Below are 19,363 nucleotides of genomic sequence, written 5' to 3'. Positions count from 1 at the left end.
GTGAGTGGGATGCTGAGGACTCATCACTGGAGTTCACATGGCCATGGGTGGGACCCTGGCCTCAGTTCTGGTCTTAAGAAGGATTTCTCTGACCTCCCTTGCCTGGCATCCCTCATAGGATCTATCTGGGGTTTTCAGAAGCCCTGGGGTTGCATCTTCATCTGCAGAGAGGGAAGAAACCATTCAGGGAGAGAAAGACAGCATGTGACATGTGGACACATGGACACCTTCATCAGAGGGAGCTGAATTCCTGAGCCTGTGCCCACTGGCTGCCTAGACCACAAAGCACCAGAGATGTTCCCAGAGTCAGGCTGGCAGTGCGAGGAATCTGGCCTTCAAATAGTTACCACACTTGTCATCAGAATAGGAAGGGGACACATTCTCTCCAGGTGGGCAAGGGACTCTTGGAACCACAGCATTAGAAATGAACCAGGGCACACAGTGCTCATGGTGTGAAACATCCCAACAAGGTGCCCCATGAAGAGGATGGAGGTCAATGCAGAGCTCAGGGTAGTGGCTTCCTTGGGAACATGGGAGGGTTGTTTAGGCCACAGGTCAGTGTTACAGCAGGAGGAATAGTCAAAGCAGGGAATGGACTTAGGACCTATAGGGACAGACTGTGAAGGTGGCCGAGCAGCAGATGTAAACCATCTCTAAAGCTTTTGCTGATGTGATCTGATTGTGGACCTCTCAAGAGGAACATCTGTAGGCCAAAGGCGACGATTTTGTTATCAAAAACTGGCTGGAGTTGGGTGAGGGGGTCAAGTGGTGGGGTGCCTCTGCCTGGGTTGCCTGGGTTCTCAGCTCTCGCTGACCTGAGCTGCTGGGGAGGCAAGGCCAAAAAGGATACTGGTAGATCCAGCTAGAAGGATCTAGTGCTGGGGTCTGAAACCCTTTCTGGTTGCTGGTGGTTTTAAAATCTGAGCCACTGAGACTAGCAAACTTCTCCCTGTTCACAAAGGGAGTCAGTTCCATTTCCAGCTCCTCAGACTCCAAATCCTGGCTGGTTTTAGCTGTAACAGCATCCATCTTTCATGCACAGAGACAACATAGAGCCTCTTCTACCTCACTGCGGCTGGGAACCATAGTTTGCCTCAGTGAGCATCCCACAAGACAGGGCACCTCTTCCAACCTCTTACACCTGGCCATCTTTGATAGAAATGACTTGAGATATTTCCTATTTTGCCTCCTGCCTCATAGCCTTCTGGAACATTGAATACTCTTCAGAAGAGGAAGCAGGATGGCCCTCGGGGACCTTCATCACCCGGGTGGTGTCTCCCAATTTTAGTTATCCATGGGGGGTGTACCTTTGATACCACTGCTAGAACTCCCCCTGGGTGGGGTGGAATCCGGAAGGTTTCTGGTTGGGCCCCACCCACTGTGGTCTGTTGGCTGTAATATCAGTCAAGCAACCTTCCTCCTCTCTGTCCATCCTTCTCTTCCTCCCTCTTCCCTCCTTGTTGAGGCCCTCCAGACAAATGCATTGTGCATTCCTGCCTGTCTCCACAGTCCTTCAGCCTAGCAGGCTTCATGACTGCACTTCTATTTGAGGGTTGAACAGCCTTGGTGCCTCCCAGTCACACACCCACCATCTGGTGAGGTTGGCCTTCAAGCTGTATTGCTCCAGAGGCCAGGAGTTGAAGGGCCAGGTGTGAGCAGGCTTGGCTACCTTGGGAAGTGAGGAAGGGTGTGTTCCATGCCTCTCCAGCTCAGACAGGCTCTGGTCTCCTATGGTTTGTGAGGGCATGGCTTAGTCTTGTCCTCACAGGTGTTCTAACCTTGGGTTTGTGGTGGTTATGAAATGAAAATGAACCCCATAGTCCCAGAGGGAGTGGCACTATTAGGAGGTGAGGCCTTATTGGAAGAAGTGTGTGGGCTTTGAGGTTTCAGAAGCTCAAGCCAAGCCAAGTGCCTCTCTTTTTCTGCAGCCTGCCTGCCAATCCAGATGTAGAACTGTCTGCTCATTCTCCAGCACCATGTCTGCCTGCAGGCTGCCATGCATTCCACCATGATAAAAATGGACTAAGCCTCTGAACTGTAAGCCAGCCCCAATTAAATGCTTTCCTTTATAAGAGTTGCCGTGGTGTCTCTTCATAGCTATACAACCCTAAGACAGGTCTCCATCTTCTCTCTCCATCGGTGCCCATTTGTCCCAATTCCCTCCTTATAAGGACATCAGTCATTTGGGATTAGGGCCACCATAGGGACTTTGCATTAGTCAGGATTCTCTAGAGGAACAAAACTGATAGAATGAATGTGAGTTGTAAAAGGACTTCATTGGAAGCAAGTCTGAGCTGTTGGAGGTTGGGACTTGAACCTCTTTTTCAGGTGTGGGGTACAATCTAACCCACAGTGCAGGGTGGGGCACAGTGAGAGCTGCAGAAAGACATGGTGCAGCCCCCTGGCCTTAGATGGAGAGTGGAGGCCAGTCATCCTGAGATAGAGAGGATTTCCTGGACCTGGCTACCTTCTTCCTTTAGAGATAACCCAGGGCCTGGGAATTTCTGATGTTGCTAACTAGCAGCCAAGGACTGAGCCTAGCAGCTAGCCTAAAGACCACTATCTTCTTAGACCCCACACCTGAGTGTTTGAACTAAGCTCCTCCCTCCCTCTTCCTTTATTCTTTCCCATTCACAGCTTTCCTGAATACCTATGCTGGGCAGGATCAGAGCCACTAAAACACCAGTTGTGTCTCAATTGGGAGTCTCCCATCTCCAGATGTCCACACGGGGTCTCCCTGAGCCTGATGGGTTTTACCCAGCTCTTGTGCAGGAAGGAACCAATTTTGTGGATGCTGGGCTTCCAGGGCATAGTACATCTGGCACACAGTGTTCATTAATATTTTCCTATTTTTTAATCTTATTATTTTGAGACAGGGTTTCTCTGTGTAGCTCTGGTTGTCCCAGAACTCACTCTGTAGACGAGACTGGCCTTGAACTCAGAGATCCTGCCTCTGCCTCCCAAGTGCTGGGATTAAAGGTGTGCCTGCTCATTTTCCTAAGTATCTTAAGAAACACAGGTTGTTATTCACTCATGCACTTTTCTAAGGGAAAATCCAGAGTATTCTTGGGATATCAGGACTCAGATCTATTTCTGGACCCTTGTCTGTCAATATAACCTCCACAGTCTGCTGCCTGTTTATAAGCCTCTCCCAACCCCAACAGTAAGCCAGAAGGCAGATGGGTTGGGAGCAGGCAGCTTCCCACAGCACATTGTGGACACTAAGTTGAGTCTTTGGTGTGATTTTGTGGTGACCCAAGGGCTGTTAGCTGCTGTGTGGTTTCATTATCACAGAGGGTCTGAAGCTCCAGGAAGAAAGCAGCTGTAGCTACAGTTGTCCATCTCTATGAGGGTGGGGAAAAGGGTAGGGAGATGTGGGCCAGCCTTTTTGCATTTTACCAACATACCTGCCATAATTTAAATCTGTCAGGCAGATCCCCATGTAAGTGCCCAGGGGAGCTGAAGAACTTGGCAAGTGAAGTCACTGAGGTCACTACTGAGCCCCTCTGGACTCAGCCTTCTCAAAAGGCTTGGAAAAAGTGGGTGGGAATATTTTGTGAATCTCATACTTTGTCTTTCATGAAATTGTAGTTCATGCAACAACCAGTGAAATTCAGAGTTTTAGCCTCACAAACACAAGTTTAGAATGAGCTCACTCTGCTGGAGCCAGCATATACTGGGTTCCTTCCCATAAATGCTGGGTTTCCAGCCAGAGAATGTGTACACCAACATCGTGACCACTGTGGCTGCTCAGTGTCAACCTCGTCTTGAATGCATAAAGTCACCAATCACTCCACCCTAAACCGTGCCAACATGGGGTGATGGAGTGATGGATCAGCTTCATTCTGCATACCAGTCGGGGCAGGGGCAGTGACAGGATCCTCTTGGCTCCATTTAGCTCCTACCACATAGGAAACATCCTCAAAGGGCACTTCCCAAAGGTTGTGTCAAATTTCCAACTGAAAAACCCTTTCCCCATGAATCCTAACACTCTACACCAAGGTGCCAGTCTCCTCAAAAAGAAAAACTCAGAAATGCAACAGCTGGTTTTGAACCTTTAATAAAAGTAAAAAAGAATGCAAAAAGAACACAATGCTGCAAACTTAGCATGGACGTGAACCTCACTGGGTGTTCAGATCGGGGACAGTGAATGTGGCTGGTACTAATTACCGTTTTTTACAAATTCAGTCACTTTGGTTCAATGTACCTGCTATAAGCTATTGGCAAAAATATCTTCAGATTCACATTTTTTGGCTACATATTTCCACTAGATTTATTTCCAGTTTAAGAGAAAAAATACTCATCATATATGATCAAGTACATCGCCAAGTTCACTTGCTCTTCTTCTAGTCACTTGTGGTTTTCATAAGACACTTAAGTCTTAGCTGAAGAATGCCTTCAAAGGACCAACCATTCGTTTTATTTCAAGGAAATTTTAAGGATTGCTCCAAAGTCCAGAACAACCCATTTTCTCCTAACCAAAGTAGTTTCAGAAAACCAGTTTACTCCAGACATTTTCCTCAAACAAAATAAGCAAAACCCCAATGAGCATCACCACGTGAGTGAACCCAAACCCAGATGTCCACACAGGCACCAAGCTCCTGTCCTGCCTAGGGCCCAACTTCTGCTTCATCGAGTCAGTTCTACAGAATTTAAAACAAACCAAAACCACTTACATTGCAGAATACAAAAAAAAAAAAAAAAAAAAAAAGATAATTTGTAAGTAAAAATGACTAAACTCACAGAACTGGAGTATGTCAGAGGACTAGGGCGCAGTGGAGGGTGGGACTGAGGGAGCGTCACAGCTGACACCAGTATTGCTGAGCTCGCCTCTACGCAGCTCTGAAATGACCCGAGAACCCTTCTCGGGAACAGCTCACGCGGTTAAAAAAAATAAAATAAAATAAATATTTAAGAGAATACAAGGCTCAGATTGGTTTTCATACACATTGCACTTGAAGTCGAAGACCCAATACTTGCAAATTAGGTCCCACGTGGTCTATGCCATTCATTGCATACAGGACACTGTGTGTTTAACGCAGTGACGTGCGCACTCAACCTTTTACAAGGCAATCACAGATTGCAAGCTCCATAGGGCTGTGGAAAAGTCCTCTCCACTCTGGAGTGACAGAAACAATTTCGGCTCATTATGACTGAAACAGCACAGACAGCTACTCACTCTTAGATCGTCCAGCTTGTGGACAAAACTTCATTTAAACTGAGGTGAAAAGTCCAGCATCACGGTGCAGAATCATGACTTTGCGCTGCCCTTGGCTCTCAGTAAGATTGTCTACAAACCCCTGGCAGTGAAAAGCATAGTTCCCACACTGGTGAGGCCCACATGTGAGCACCTGCCTGAGCGTGCCCTGGAGATGTGGCTGCACTGGGACCTACTGGGAGCATGACCTTCCTCCACCTCACTGCTGCTCTTCTCTCCCCCCTTACACAACCCTCTATTTTAATTCTGGATAAATATTCCTACTACACATACTTCATGTCTGTAAAGCACCATCAACCTCTCCCCTTTGGGCACTGACACAAAACTGCAGGTTGGTAATTCATTGATTCAAGGCTTTGAAATATGGCAACTTGCTTTGAATGATGAATGAAATCTAATACTCAGGAAACTGGCCCCCTGCCCCACTCTCACATACAGCCTGGGATGGAATGTTCCAGTACAGACAGGTGTGAGGGTGGGTGAGCGAGGTAAGACTTTTAGGTCAGTAGTCCTTGCCTCTGTTTGCTAGTCTAGACCATGTGAACACTTCTTCAGGAGTCATTTATCATCGTCAGCCCAGGCTAAATGGGACATTGAGGAAAAAGAGTCTTCATCACACCCAGGACCAGTGTCTCCGCATCCTGCTTCCGCTCTGAACCGAGCCCTGAAGTTCAGTCACTGTGAGGCTTTTCTGGAACGCCCTGTGGGGAAAAGAAAAAGAAGTCAGTGCATGAATGTTGTAATTGTTGGGGTCTACCCAATTCCCTTGCCTGGGGATGTCATCAGGCTCAGGATAAATGAGCTCCACCACTGCCCTTCAGGCTGCCAAAGCTACAAACCTAGCTCTTCACCTATGAAGTTATGACAATCCAAACCTCTGAGAAAGTGGTGCTGCTAACCCCTTCTATAGAGCCGGTTATGCAGACAGACGGACAATGACAAATGTGTGACTAAGCCACCAGCCACAGCGGACACCATCAAAGCACCAACACCCACACCGAGGTAGCAGAGGTGTACCCGAGAGCTGGCTCAGTGCAGTTAGGGCCCTATTTTAAATCAGATCCACTGTGGAAAAGGTAGGTGGCTTCTGCTGGAGTCTTTGTCAGACCTGAGGCCTCTGCTACACCTGCCCTGGCAGCAGTTCAAGTCTGGGAATCGCAGCCATTGCCAGGCCTGCAAGACTGACCAAGTGCAGGATGGTGTCTTACTGGTAGAGCTGACTGGACAGAGCAACCACAAGCTGCCAGTGCAGGAGAGATAAACCTCAATTCACACATCCTCTGGGAGCCCAGAGACCTCCTGCTCTGTTCAGTTTTCCCACATTCAGCATAAGATTCTGGGAACCATGAGTGATAGACAGAAATGGGGGTCCAAGTAAAGCCACTCCGTGAGTGTGGCATGCTTTCTAGAAAATGTGCTTCCCTCAAAGCTGACATAAGAAGGCTTTAAGCAAAGTTAAAGTAGTCTAGTGTTTCTTTTCTTCTTTTTTCTTCCCCCCTGTTTGATGAGTATAGTCCAGGCTGGTCTGGAACTCACAAAGACCGACATGTTTCTGCCTCCCAAATGCTGGGATTAAAGGTATGCAACACCTTGAACAGCCTTGATGCGGCGGGGAAGGGCGTGGACCTGCCTTGGCTCGGTGTGCCGGGCTCTGTTGACTCCCGATGGGAGACCTTGATTTGGAGGATGTGGGGATCGGGGTGGGTGGGGTGGCTTGGGATGGAAGGCTGGGGGGGGGTGGGAGGAGGGAGGAGATGGGTTCTATGGATCTGTGGGTGGTATGTAGGGTGAGTAGAAAACTTAATTAAAAAAAAAATAATTAAAAGAAAAAAAAAAGGCCCAAGTCAGACTCTTGACACGTCAGTTGGAAAGAAAAGTAAGTCACCAAATTATACTATCTATTTACTGATTCCAAAGACAAAACACAATTTTAGAAGGTACTGTCTTTAGGAGACAAAAACTAAGCCTGAGTTAGTGTAAGAGGTAAAAGACCCAAGAAGCTACCAATGGGCAGAGACTCACTGGAACAAACAAAGGCACCTGGCTGCCCCAATAGGTGTATCCTAAATGGCAAGACTGCACCTGGGACCTTGGTTTGTTTACAGCAGTTTTTATATCCATTTGCAGAATGAATGAAAGGTACATGCTATATATTAAAGAGCCATATAGTATATTAATGAGTAGCATGGTTCAAATTGCACACACTTGGGCAAACATCAAGTTCCATATTTAAAATACATTAATCATAGCTTCTACTTCACAGTTTGAGGGCTTCATTAGTAACAATGGGCATGGACAGCAGATGTGTCTTCAGTGACTCTGTGTCAGGAGACAATAGGAAAGACAAACTGAATCCAACAGTAGGGAGCAAGCTCCACAGTAGTTTCCCCATGGGTGAGGCGACAAGAAGCTGATATATACTTGGATGCTGTTTGCAATCTGAAATTTTACCTTTTTTGGGAAATATTTTTAAATGCACACAGCAAAACCTGCAGATTCTATAAATGATGGCTGATGACAAGGCTGCTGTACTCAGACACACAGGACAAAGGGCACTACCACACAGAGAAACCGCTGTAATGCCATCAGCTGAGTTCCTGGGGATGGGCACCCTTGTTAGGAACCAGGGTTTCATGCTCAGGAACTAGAGGCAAGAACAGAGGCCTGACAAACAGTAGGAGGGCGGGAGAGGTTCCTAGAAAGAGTTCAAAGCTGGCTGGGCTCAACTCCTCTAGGATCATCACCTCTAGGTGTATAGACTGCCAACATGCTTCAAGTGTCCACTCCTTCCCAGTGGACATGAAATAACATGTCCACATCATCTTCAAAATTAAAGTGTTCACGTGGCGATTGCTGCCTGAAGAAGAGACCTGTTACAAGATTCTGAACTCAGCTGCCCAGCTGCCTCAGAAGTGACCTTGGATGTTAGGAGGTGGCACTGCTTTCTCTCCCAAGGAGAAGAGACCTAGTATTCCAACCCAGAGCTCTCCGGAGGATTCCTTCCCTGTGCCTAGACTCAGGTGCCTCTTTTTTTTTTTTTTTTGAGCTGAGGATCGAACCCAGGACCTTGTGCTTACTAGGTGAGCGCTCTACCACTGAGCTAAATCAGGTGCCTCTTGGTAGGGAGTGCTTGCTGCCCCAAGCTGCCCCCTGGTTTGTCCATAGACAAGATGACCCCAGCATTGTCTGCACCTGCTGATGTTGCTAACAGATACTAGAGAGCAACTGACAACGGGGCTGCCTAGTGGTTATATGAACTCAGAGAAACCAGACACAGCTGGACACACAGCCATCCTGAATTCTAGTGGTTATATGAACTCAGAGAAACCACAGACACAGCTGGACACACAGCCATCCTGAATTCTAGTGGTTATATGAACTCAGAGAAACCAGACACAGCTGGACACACAGCCATCCTGAATTCTAGTTGCTTTCCAGCATGAACAAGTGTCAAAAACTCTCACATCGGAACTTAGGGAAGACCCAGCTATGCATCATTTTATAGTAACCATAGACTATTCTCACCAACTGTTGCTGAGGAATCTGAATGAGACACACATCATCACAAAATCTACTTGTCAAGCTGAAAAGTCTCAAGTGCTCAGGACACTTACCATAGCTAACTGTCGTCCTATGTTTCCCACTGTAACACCTCCTGAGAAAAAGATACATGGGAGCCAGGAACGAATATAGAGGAAATCTGGGGATGTGTACCTAGGAAGGAAACAAGACAGTTTTAGCCACCCAGGCAGCCTGGCGTCCAGGATTCTTGTGATGTGAGTGTAGGAGGCATTTGTGAGCTACAGTTAACATCAAATGTGTCTAAAAGACATGTTTTATGGCCACCAGACTTTACTTTAACCAAGTTATGGATAGTGAGTTTTTAATATGCACCAAGAAAAAGCATTTTGAGATTTCCATGTTATTTTGCATAAAAAGTCAAATAACATACAAAACATCTACACTTAACAGGTAGGTGTTGCTACAAAAGCAAAGCAACATTTTAAACCACACACTTACTGGTAGACACCGTTATACACAAGAAACTGAGTGATGAGCGTAGCTAGGAAGGCAATGGTGATCCCAAGCCCAAGGCCGCTGCGGGAGCGATCGAATGTCCACCACAGGCCCAAAGACAGGGCTGCTAAAGTCAAGGACAGCTGGACATTATTGGCAAAATCCAATTTCTAGAGATCCAAAGGTTAAGGAAAAGTTTCCTGATTTATCATAAGAAAAAAACTAAACCCCAGAATTACTCACAGGCCACATCATTATACACTAACTTACTGCCTGTAATGATGGCACATGAACAAACCTGAGACCCCTGACCCCACCCCAATCCCCAGGAGTACCACATCCAGAGCACTGGCTTTTAATAGTAAACTCTCTGAAAGCTGTGAGACTCTCCTGGCATTTGGCCATAAGCAATGAAGTTTTGCTAAGACACTGTTGCTACCCCGCCCTCTTTTCAGTGTAAACAAGCAGGCACTACCCCATGGCGTCTCTGTGCCACCCCAGGCAGAAGGGCAGAAGTAAGCCTGTCAGTTTATTAATTCAGTGCCTATCAATCAGCACTATCAGAACTAACTTGGGAATCATTGGAGTAAGGAAAGAGCCCCCTGAAGTCGGTGTACAATCTTTTACTCCAAGTTGCTCTAGAAATGTAGTATTTGAAGGGTCTGCCATCAAATCAACCATTTTCACAGAAAATGCATATTGCACAAAAACACAACACATTGCATGCAGGGAAGTGTGTCAGCTTTGGACACTAGAAGGCCAGGGGCCACCTGACCAGCCTTGGACTGAGCAAGGCTCTCATTAATTCTCTATCACAGGAACAAGCATGTCAGCAGGGGAGAAGCTAAGAGTTTAAAAGTCCATTGAAAGCCACAGTAACTGAGGGCAGAGCATATCCACTTCTGGTGTTAGCTCAAGTGTTCTAAGACGGTAAAAGGCCCCAGAAACCGGACCTCAAAATTCCTCTAAAGCACAGGGATGAGGCAATGAGCACCAACACTTGGTCACAGTAACAGTATACCCTGCCACACCCAGATGACACCCTGGACACAGACACCAGCTGAGGATACGGCACTGGCGTGGTTGATGCCAACGAACACGGCGATACAGCGCATGACGCTGGCCCACTCTCTCTTGAACTTGTGTGGTTCTCCCAGGTGACTGTCAATACAGGGGTACAGGAGGCCGACAACAGCTATTTGAAGAAGAACGAAAACAGGATTAGAATACACTGGCTAAAATTAGTCCTGGTGTGGTCATTATTAATAGGCTCCAAACCACTCATTTTCCTAGGCAGTCTGTCACCTGTAGCACAAAGCACTGTTGTGCGTGTCCCCTGTAGGAAAAGGCTGTGGCAAGGTTACCTCATATTGCCTTCTCTCAGCCTTGACCTGGGCCAGTGGGACAAGCTGCATACTGTGGGAGGGCAGGGCCTCAGGAAGGAGCGCTGCCGTCAGTCCAGGCCACTCGGGTGGCTGTGCGCCTCCTGTTTGTTTCCTCATGTGTGAAATGAGGATTATGGAAGTAAAGTGGAGGGCAGAGAAGGAAGAAGTTCTGAGTTAGGAACTGTCACCGACACAAACTCAGGCCCTAAACATTTGGACAGCAGCAAGCTGGGCATTCCAGAAGAGACCCAGACAGTCAAAACCAGGAAGGGTGTCTGCAGTACAAGAGGGAGAGCACCCATGGGACACAAGGTACATGTGAGTTGTAGCTAAGTTCAAGACCTCAGGCTACCATTCCACCTTGTCAGTGATGCCACTCAGCCAACCGCGTTCAGGTAAGGACAGAAACCATCCCAGGTATTCCTCAAAAGTTCCATGACAAACTTTATGTTCCATATGTATGAAAAACAGAATATCAACTCTACATCTTATTCCCCAAAGAACTATTAAGTGCTGGGGTAATAGCTCAGTGGCAAATGATTTGCCTAACATGTACGAGGCCACCCCACCCCCAAATAAACAAGAATGTTCAACCAGGAGAGCCACAAAGTGGTAGAGTGCTTTGAAAACAAAGATGACAACTTTCTCCCAATGGCTACATCAGCCTTCCCGGAAGAAGCAGACAGCTGTCACAGGACTGGATCCCATAATGCTGCAGGTGAGCTTGAGAGCAGCCTTGGGAATCAACAGCAAGTACTCTGCAAATTACATTTAACCCATGACTCAGCTACAGCCCAGCATAGAAGCCCAGCATATAAAGCACAGGCAGGCAGTCAATAAAAGCTGGCTTCAAAGCAGACAGGAGCTGCTCCTGCTGTCCTGTGGCCCCAGGCACAGGTGTGCCTCACCAAACTAGAGGAAAGGTGCACCAGAAATTATGCTGACCACCTACACAGGCCAAAGACAAGCAAGGCTGGGAGGGGGGTGGGATGAGCAGAAACGCCTGCTTTTCGAATACATGATGTGCACTGAGGGATATGCAGGGAGCTAATTGGGCTGTGACCATTCCATTTTTTTTTTTTTTTTTTTTTTTTTTTTTTTGTAAAACCAGCAAAATGATTAAAAAAAAAAAAAAAAAAGACTGTCACATTGTCACAGATTTCGTTGGGCCTGAGAAGTGACGCCATAGGGTGTGCTCAGACCTAAGAGTTCCTCCTTTACTCCTGTCCCAAGTCTACTGGGCCACGGAGTTCCAGAGGGCTTGGCTGCTAGCCACAAGGCACTCGCTATCAGCAGAAGGAAGTATGGAGAAGTCTGTCCCCTGGCAACAGAGTCTTGAGCGCACGTGACGGTTTGTTTTCAGTTATTCAGCGGGGTAGCACGTTTGCTCCGGCAGCCAATGGCCGCGTGGGGCAGCCCTCACCAGTTCTCCAGGCGGCCAATCCTGGCTTCTGGCTCTGCCAGACAGCTGCGGCTCCTCCACTTAAACTGCCAATTATCTCCTGACCTCATCTCCATCACTAGTCCAACTTCCGCCTGTCGCTCGCCAGCGTCTGGGGCTCCCAACGCTCCCGTCCCCCCGTTTCTTGTACTCAGGGTGACAACAGCTGACGTGTCCCTCCCCCCACCCCACCGACTCCAAGAACAAGGAAGGGCACTCACCGGCTGCCGTGCCACAGCATGGGGGCACCCACCATGCGGAGGAGAAGATAGTGGCGATCACCTCGTCGGGGAAGAGCGTGACATTCCGCTGGATTTGCAGCAGGTTGAGCACCAGAGCCAGGACCACCCCGAACGAGAAGAGCACGAGGCTCCGCTGCACCAGGTCGTGGTGCCAGCTGCCGGGCCGCGCGCCGCATCCTGCCGTGCCCGCTCGCTGGCCCCGGGGCGCCGGCTCTGGGGCTCCGGGGCCCTGCGGACAGCGGGCTGCCGCAATCATGCCTCGTGGGAGGCTGTACGGCCTCGCAGAGCCAGCGCTTGGGCAGCTCCAGACGTGGTCGTGCAGCCTGGGCATCGGCGGCCAGGCGCACAGTGGGAGGAGCACGCCACGACACCACGGGTAGCGCGCCCGGACGGCCCAGGAGCGGCCGCGGCCCCGCGCGGGCTCCGCTTATAAGGCGGGCCGCCGGTGGCATCACGTGACCGCACCCAGCCTATCCACCGCCCGCGCGCCCCGCTGGGGGGCGTGTCTTCCGGCGGCTCCACCCTGCCCGCGCGCCTGTCCGCTCGGGGTCTGGTGAGGCGGCGGGAGCCAATGGGAGGAGGGCGGCCCATATGACGTGCTCACACGCCACCGGGGGGGTGGGGCCGGTGCCCGGCACGCGCGCTGGGGGCGAGTGCGCGCCGCGCGGGCCGGGCACCAGGACGGGCAGGACGTGGGTCGTAAGGTCCGGCGCTGCCCTGCCCTTCCCTGCGATGCCCTGCCCGACCTCGGTTTCCGAAAGAATGCGGACACGCGGGAGTCCTCTCATTCCCCAGGGTCCTGGCGCACACCCAGAGCGCAAACCCTTCTTGGTGCTCAAAAGAGCCGGGGATCCCTAGGGCCGAGCGGTGGTACCTCCTTGACCGCACGTGACATGGGGTCTGCAGGTTCACAACCCAGTGCAGAGGGTTGTGCAGAGCGCCCCCCTAGCCAAGACCCCCACCGGCTAAAGCCACGGGGCTGGTGAGCAGGCCTGAAAGGGCACCGTGGCAAAAGAGTAAAAGTCACCCTCCTAAGCAGGCTGTTTCTCAGAGTTCACGGGGGAGGTCAGTTTCCCAGCGTGACACAGCACGGGTGTGGGTGGCCCGGCTGCCTTCCTTGCCTTTTCCCTCACCACCGGTCCATTCCCCTCCAAGCCATGTTGGCGGGTCTATGCGTTGTTCTGAACTCGAAGCTGTCTGGACTTCAAGGAATGCTACGATTTTGGTCTTGGCTGTTTTCCACACTCCGGCCAATGCAAGCTTGTGAAGGTTGTTGCACCAGCGCACACAAACGGGGGTGCAGTGGGGTGGGGGGCATCGGTTCTGTATGTTGTGTTACAGCAACGTGGGCGCCCTTTCCACAGCAAAATGCAGGAGGTGCTGCCTAGCTTCAGCTAATAGGAAGTTGTTAATGACCGTGAGTCTCTACCGTGGGATGTGGCAGGTGCAGCCTCTAGTACCACCAACCCATCAGCTGCAGGTCCTCTAGATGTTGAGAAAGCTGCACCTGTGTAAATACAACTTTGCCCCTAAGGAACAGACACATCACTCACAGGAAACTTGGCCCTAAGGAGCAGACTTGTCAGTCACTTTCAGGAAGCTGGCATGATGGGACAGGCTGCAGCTCAGACCCTTCACCCACACGCCAGCACCGTGCGTCTGTCTTTTGAGTCCTGAGATGTATTCCAAGCCTTTTGTCTCTGGCCATTTTGATTGTCCTTACAGACTCCCCAAGGATTCTGTTGTTCTTGTCCTTATGGGCAGGCCTGGAGCTTCTGTGGATTTCTGTGTCGCTTGCCTCTGGTGTGGAAAGGGGCTAGTGATGTCTTCAGACGGTTGTTTCCAACTACTCACTTGGTCGGTTGCTTCTGCTTACTCACAAAGCCTAACTTCTGTGGCCGCTTGGCCATCTCATCTCCACGGAGACAAAGCAAACTGGTCCTAAACCATGCTATCTGTTGTGGTACACAGACCAAGGTGCCCTGCAGACCATGAAGGATACCCATCCTGTGCTCTGTTTCCCTGGAGTCCCATGGGGGCTGCCACAGGCTCTAATGGACTCATGAGCAATTTACCCTCATATTCAGTGAATGAAACTTCCATAGGTGATAGCAGAAAAAAGTTTGAATTAAGACTCTTGGAGATGCACCCTGACTACCAAAAGTGATATCCAATTATTCTAAGGCCTGCTAGTTTCTCTATGCATACTGGAAATGGAAGATCAGGAGCCCCTTCTCTGGCCCTGAGGATGAGTGGGGTTGCCAGGGAGATGCCTTTGAAACAGAGCTCCTGGTTGCTTCACTGTACCACTTCATGTTAATCATTACAGACTCGCTGATTGTAGGTGCTTCCAGCTACTGAGAACTCACCTGGAGACCATGCAAGCAAGGTGAGTCAGCCACTGCCTTTATCTATATCTCTGCACTCTTTGTGAGATAATATCAATAATCACTCTGGCTTGTGTGGACCCCAATAAACTTGCCTGAGGGTCAGAGGACAGAGGCAGCCATTAGATTAGACGTAGAGGTCAGGCAGTGGTGGCACACACCTTTAATCCTATCACTAGGGGAGGTAGAGATCACTCTGGGTCACTGTGAGTTCAAGGCCACATTGGCATACATGAGATTGATCCAGCATAGGGGAGAAACAGAGCCAAGCAATGGTGGCACTTTTAATCCCAGCACTTGAGATCTCATGCCTTTGCTTGGGAGGCACAAACACCTTTAATCCCAGAAAGTGATATGGCAGGGAGAAGAAAGGTATATAAAGTGTGAGGAAACAGGAACTCACTCTCTGTAGACTGAGGATTTCGTAGAGGTGAGAACTAGTGGCTGGCTGTTCTGTTCTCTGATCTTTCAGCTTTCACCTTGATATCTGGCTCTGGTTTCTTTTATTAAAAGACCATCTAAGATTTGAACAACAGGCTTGTATTCTTAAAATGGAGTAGATAAGGAGATATATCAGCTATTTTAATGCAAGTTTATCCCATGATCACTGTAGACTGTTCAGCAAATATAATCATATCTGGAGCCGAGGTAACGACCCGGTCAGTAAAGTGCTTGCTGTACTGGAATATGAACCAGCGTCTGATCACCAGAACCCACATAAAGGGCCACATGTGCAGCAGCACATGTCTGTAAAACCCGGTACTAGGGAGACAGAGAGGACCCTTGGACCTGGGTGTCTGGATAGACTAGCCAAAAAGTGAGCTCTGAGTTCAGAGAGACCTTGTCTCAAAAAAAGGGCAGAGCAATTGAGGAAGACTCCTGACATTCACCTCTGGTCTCCACACACATCAACTTTTATCCCACCACCGAGCAAAAGCTGCTGGTAAGATTTCAGAGTATGTATTTTCAGGTATTTTTTTTTCCTATGCAGAAGTGTATGTGGCTTTTCAAATTTTTTTTGTTTTGTTTTTTGTTTTTGTTTTTGGAGACAGGGTTTCTCTGTGTAGCTTTGTGCCTTTCCTGGAACTCACTTGGTAGCCCAGGCTGGCCTCAAACTCACAGAGATCCGCCTGGCTCTGCCTCCTGAGTGCTGGGATTAAAGGCGTGCACCACTACCGCTGAGCTAAATCCCCAACCCCCTAAAATATTTTTAAAGATTTATTATTATTATTTTATTTTTTTGGTTTTTCCAGACAGGGTTTCTCTGTAGCTTTAGAGGCTATCCTGGAACTTGCTTTGTAGACCAGGCTGGCCTCGAACTCACAGAGATCTACCTGCCTCTGCCTCCCAAGTGCTGGGATTACAGGCGTGCGCCACCACCGCCCGGCAAAGATTTATTATTTTGTGTGTGTGTGTGTGTGTGTGTTTGTGAGTGAATGTATGTATGTGTATCACATGCATACAAGTGCTCACAGAGGCCAGAAGAGGGCATAGAATCCCCTGGAACTGGACTTACAGATGGTTGTGAGCCACCATGTGGGTGCTGGGAACCAAACCTGGGTCCTCTGAGAGAACAGCAAGTGTTCCTAACCACTGAGCCATCTCTCCAGCTCCCCATACATGTGTGTGTGTGGCTGGAGGTTAGAGGACAACTTTTACAAGTTGCTTCTCTCCTTTCATGGGGGTTCCAGGGATTGAATGTAGGCCTTAACCACTGAGCCATCTTCCCAGCCCCTATGCTGCTTCCTGGAGTCATTCATACACAGTATAACCTGTTATTCTACTTGTGACCATGAACATGAACATCTTCAAAGCACGACATTGATGCCGTGGTTGAAATCTCACTTACATAATGTACAGCTTCCTCATTCGAGGCCCCCACTGAGTTCACATACTCAGGAGGTGCATAGCCTTCCTCAAGGTCACTGCTACCCCTTCAACCTTCCCTAGCGTCAGGCCACCACAAAGCTGCTGTCTGCCTCTGTGGGCTTCCTGTTCTGAGCATTCTTGTAAACAGAATTGTTTACAGCATGTTTTCACTGTTTACCCACGTTGTGGCACAGTGATGCTTTGTTCCTTTTTATGGCTGACTAATATTCCATTGTGCAGGTACACTGCATTTGTTCTGTCCTTTCACTTGCTGAACATCTGAGTTGTGTCTGTTTTCTGACAGTTATGAATAATGCTGCGTAAGGACGCATGCATAGCTCTGGGTGTGCATTTCCGTTTCTCTCGGGGGAAATGACAAGATTGGAATGACAAGGCCTTACAGGAAACTCTGCTCCCCAAGGCAGCCACACCATTCTGCAGTCCGGAACATGCTGAGGGGCCAGCCTGAGTGGGATCCTGGGGAGGAACTGGGCAGCTACGAGGGGAGGTGGCAGTGTCGTCACAAGCTAGGTACCTCTCTTGAAGGGTTTGGTTGTGAAGAGGGGGGTTAGGTAATAGAGCTGGAGGGAAGAGAGCAAGTTCAGTAGCTGTGGGACTAAGTCTACTGGGGACAGACAAGCAGAGACGACCTTTTGGGGGTCTTTACAAATCATCTAATCTTGGGGTAGGTCCAGTTCAAGACAACTGCACGTGACTAGTGTCCTGGACACAGTCCCAGTTACTGACTGCTCCCCAGAAAGCAAGTACTTCAGCAAGTTCAGAGAGAAATGGTAATGCTTAATATCGTCAACTTAACAGGACCTAGAATCGCCCAAGAAACAAATTTCAGGCCATGTTTGTGAGGGAGTTTCTAGACTGGGTTCACTGAGGTAAGAAGAGCTACCCTAAAGGTGGGCAATCCTATTGCCTGGCCTGGGGTCCTGGGCTGAATAAAGGGAGAAAGTATGCTGCTGCTTGCCAGTGTTCTGCTTCCTGACTATGGGTGCCCCACACTCAGGCTGCCATGCCCCCATCCTGGGATGGACCACACCTCAAACTGTGAGCCCAAACAAGCCCTTCTTTCTATCAGTGGCTTTTGTTGGGGGTTTTGTCACAGCAATAAGACATGTGACCCTTGCAGAAGACACAGACCAGCACCTTGGACATCAGGCTTCTCTTTCCTCCATTGAAAGAACAGGTGACTAAGAATAAAAGCAAGATCTATCTCCACTCAGCTCTCTCCAGTCTGTCCCAGTCAGCATCAGTGTGTCCTCACTAGAACATTCTATTTGTCTACAATGGTGAGCTGGGAGGACTCAGCCAATCAGGGAAACACTCCACACCTCACCACCCCAGGTTTTTCTGACCCGGAAGTAAAGAGCTGCCAACAGATGAGTGGCAGTGAGCTTGGGCTAAAGGTTCCATTGTTCCATGTGTAAGGTGAGCAGACACCTGGCCAGCCCCCAGGTTCCCTGAGCCTATCTACTTTCAATTAGAAGTGGGTGGATTCAGGGCTTCTTGTGTTGTCACATGGCAGCCACACCCCAGACTACTAATGGACCTCGCCTTTGCCCTCTGGACAGAGAATAATGATGGCCTTGAGTACAGTGCAGAGAGGCTAATCTCTTTTCAGACTTCACGATAGAAACTATTGCACCCACTTCCTTATCTAAGCAGGAAATCAGCCCAAATTATAACTCCCAAGATTCTAGTTATTGCAAAAATTAATTTCATTGCCTAGATTAAATTGTTATTCGGCAAAATTTAAGGCATAGCAAAAGCAAAGTAAATGTAACACTAATGAAGTGTTCTGACCTTGTTTATTAACAGTCCTGCCACATTTTAAAACTGCTACTGGAAGCCAGGCCGTGGTGGTACATGCCTTTAAACCCAGCACTTGGGAGGCAGAGGCAAATGGATCTCTGTGAGTTCAAGGCCAGCCTGGGCTGCAGAGTGAGTTCCAGGACAGGCGCAAAGCTACACAGAGAAACTCTGCCTCAAAACAACAACAACAACAACTACAACAAAAATAACAACAACAACAAAAAAACAACCTGCTACTGGACACTGAAAACAACGAAAAGGTTAAAGCACAGCATAAGTGCTTTTATTATCTCTTATGCTAGGGATAGACCAGGGTGGCCATGTGTTAAGCGAGCCAAGCTCTCCTGCTGAGATGAAGCCCAGCTCTAGCTTACACGGTTTCACATCAGCTCTGGCTAAAACAATTAATTAAATGGGGTGGGAGAAATGGCTCCACAGTTAAGAACACTGGCTGGTCTCGCAGAGGACTCAGCACCTACATGGTGGCTCACAACCATCTTTAAGTCCAGCTCCAGGGGGTCTGATGCCATCTTCTGGCCTCCAAGGGCACCAGGCATGCACATGGTACACATACATATATGCAGGCAAAATTCTCATACAGTTGAAATAAAAATAAATCTTAAATAAATTAGAGAACACAGAAAATCACTGTGAATGAAAAGCAGAATAGGAGCCATCTGTCTCTAAGCAGCTGAGGGAGGATGGAGCTGAAGACAAGAGTCACTGGTTATACCTTACACACACGTGGGGCTCTGCTTAGAGATAAGGACTGATAAGGAGCAAAAGGTATCTTACAAAAAAGGGTTTCCCCACACTCAGCTGACTGTGCAATTAGATTCTTTTATCTGAAGTCAGCACTGGAATCCAACTAGAGAAAATAACAGATACACATAGAACCTCATGGTACAGGATATCTCACAGCTATGTTTATGATACTAGGTTGTGTGAGATAGTCCGTGAATGTCCAAGAATGTAAGACT

The 19,363-nt window shown here is 48.8% G+C and overlaps 1 protein-coding gene across 2 annotated transcripts; it reads right to left on the bottom strand.

Annotated features, from left to right (window-relative positions):
- Nucleotides 1-4,044: 4,044 nt before the first annotated feature.
- On the bottom strand, nucleotides 4,045-12,747 carry Insig1 (insulin induced gene 1). 2 transcript variants are annotated; one of them, XM_036180592.1, is made up of 5 exons: nucleotides 12,283-12,734; nucleotides 10,306-10,430; nucleotides 9,239-9,405; nucleotides 8,833-8,932; nucleotides 4,045-5,919 (listed from the first exon to the last, which is right to left on the bottom strand). In XM_036180592.1, the coding sequence occupies exons 1-5, from the start codon at nucleotides 12,632-12,634 to the stop codon at nucleotides 5,890-5,892; spliced, it is 774 nt and encodes a 257-aa protein (XP_036036485.1). In that variant the 5' UTR covers nucleotides 12,635-12,734; the 3' UTR covers nucleotides 4,045-5,889. The 2 variants fall into 2 exon arrangements, with proteins under 2 accessions (XP_036036485.1, XP_036036486.1); XM_036180593.1 differs by lacking the exons at nucleotides 4,045-5,919; nucleotides 9,239-9,405; nucleotides 10,306-10,430 and having other exon boundaries at nucleotides 8,850-8,932; nucleotides 12,283-12,747.
- Between the last annotated feature and the right edge of the window lie 6,616 nt (nucleotides 12,748-19,363).

This window comes from Onychomys torridus, chromosome 3 (assembly GCF_903995425.1).
Source record: "Onychomys torridus chromosome 3, mOncTor1.1, whole genome shotgun sequence".
NCBI classification, from domain to species: Eukaryota; Metazoa; Chordata; class Mammalia; order Rodentia; family Cricetidae; genus Onychomys; species Onychomys torridus.
This window is presented reverse-complemented; position numbering and strand designations above follow the sequence as displayed.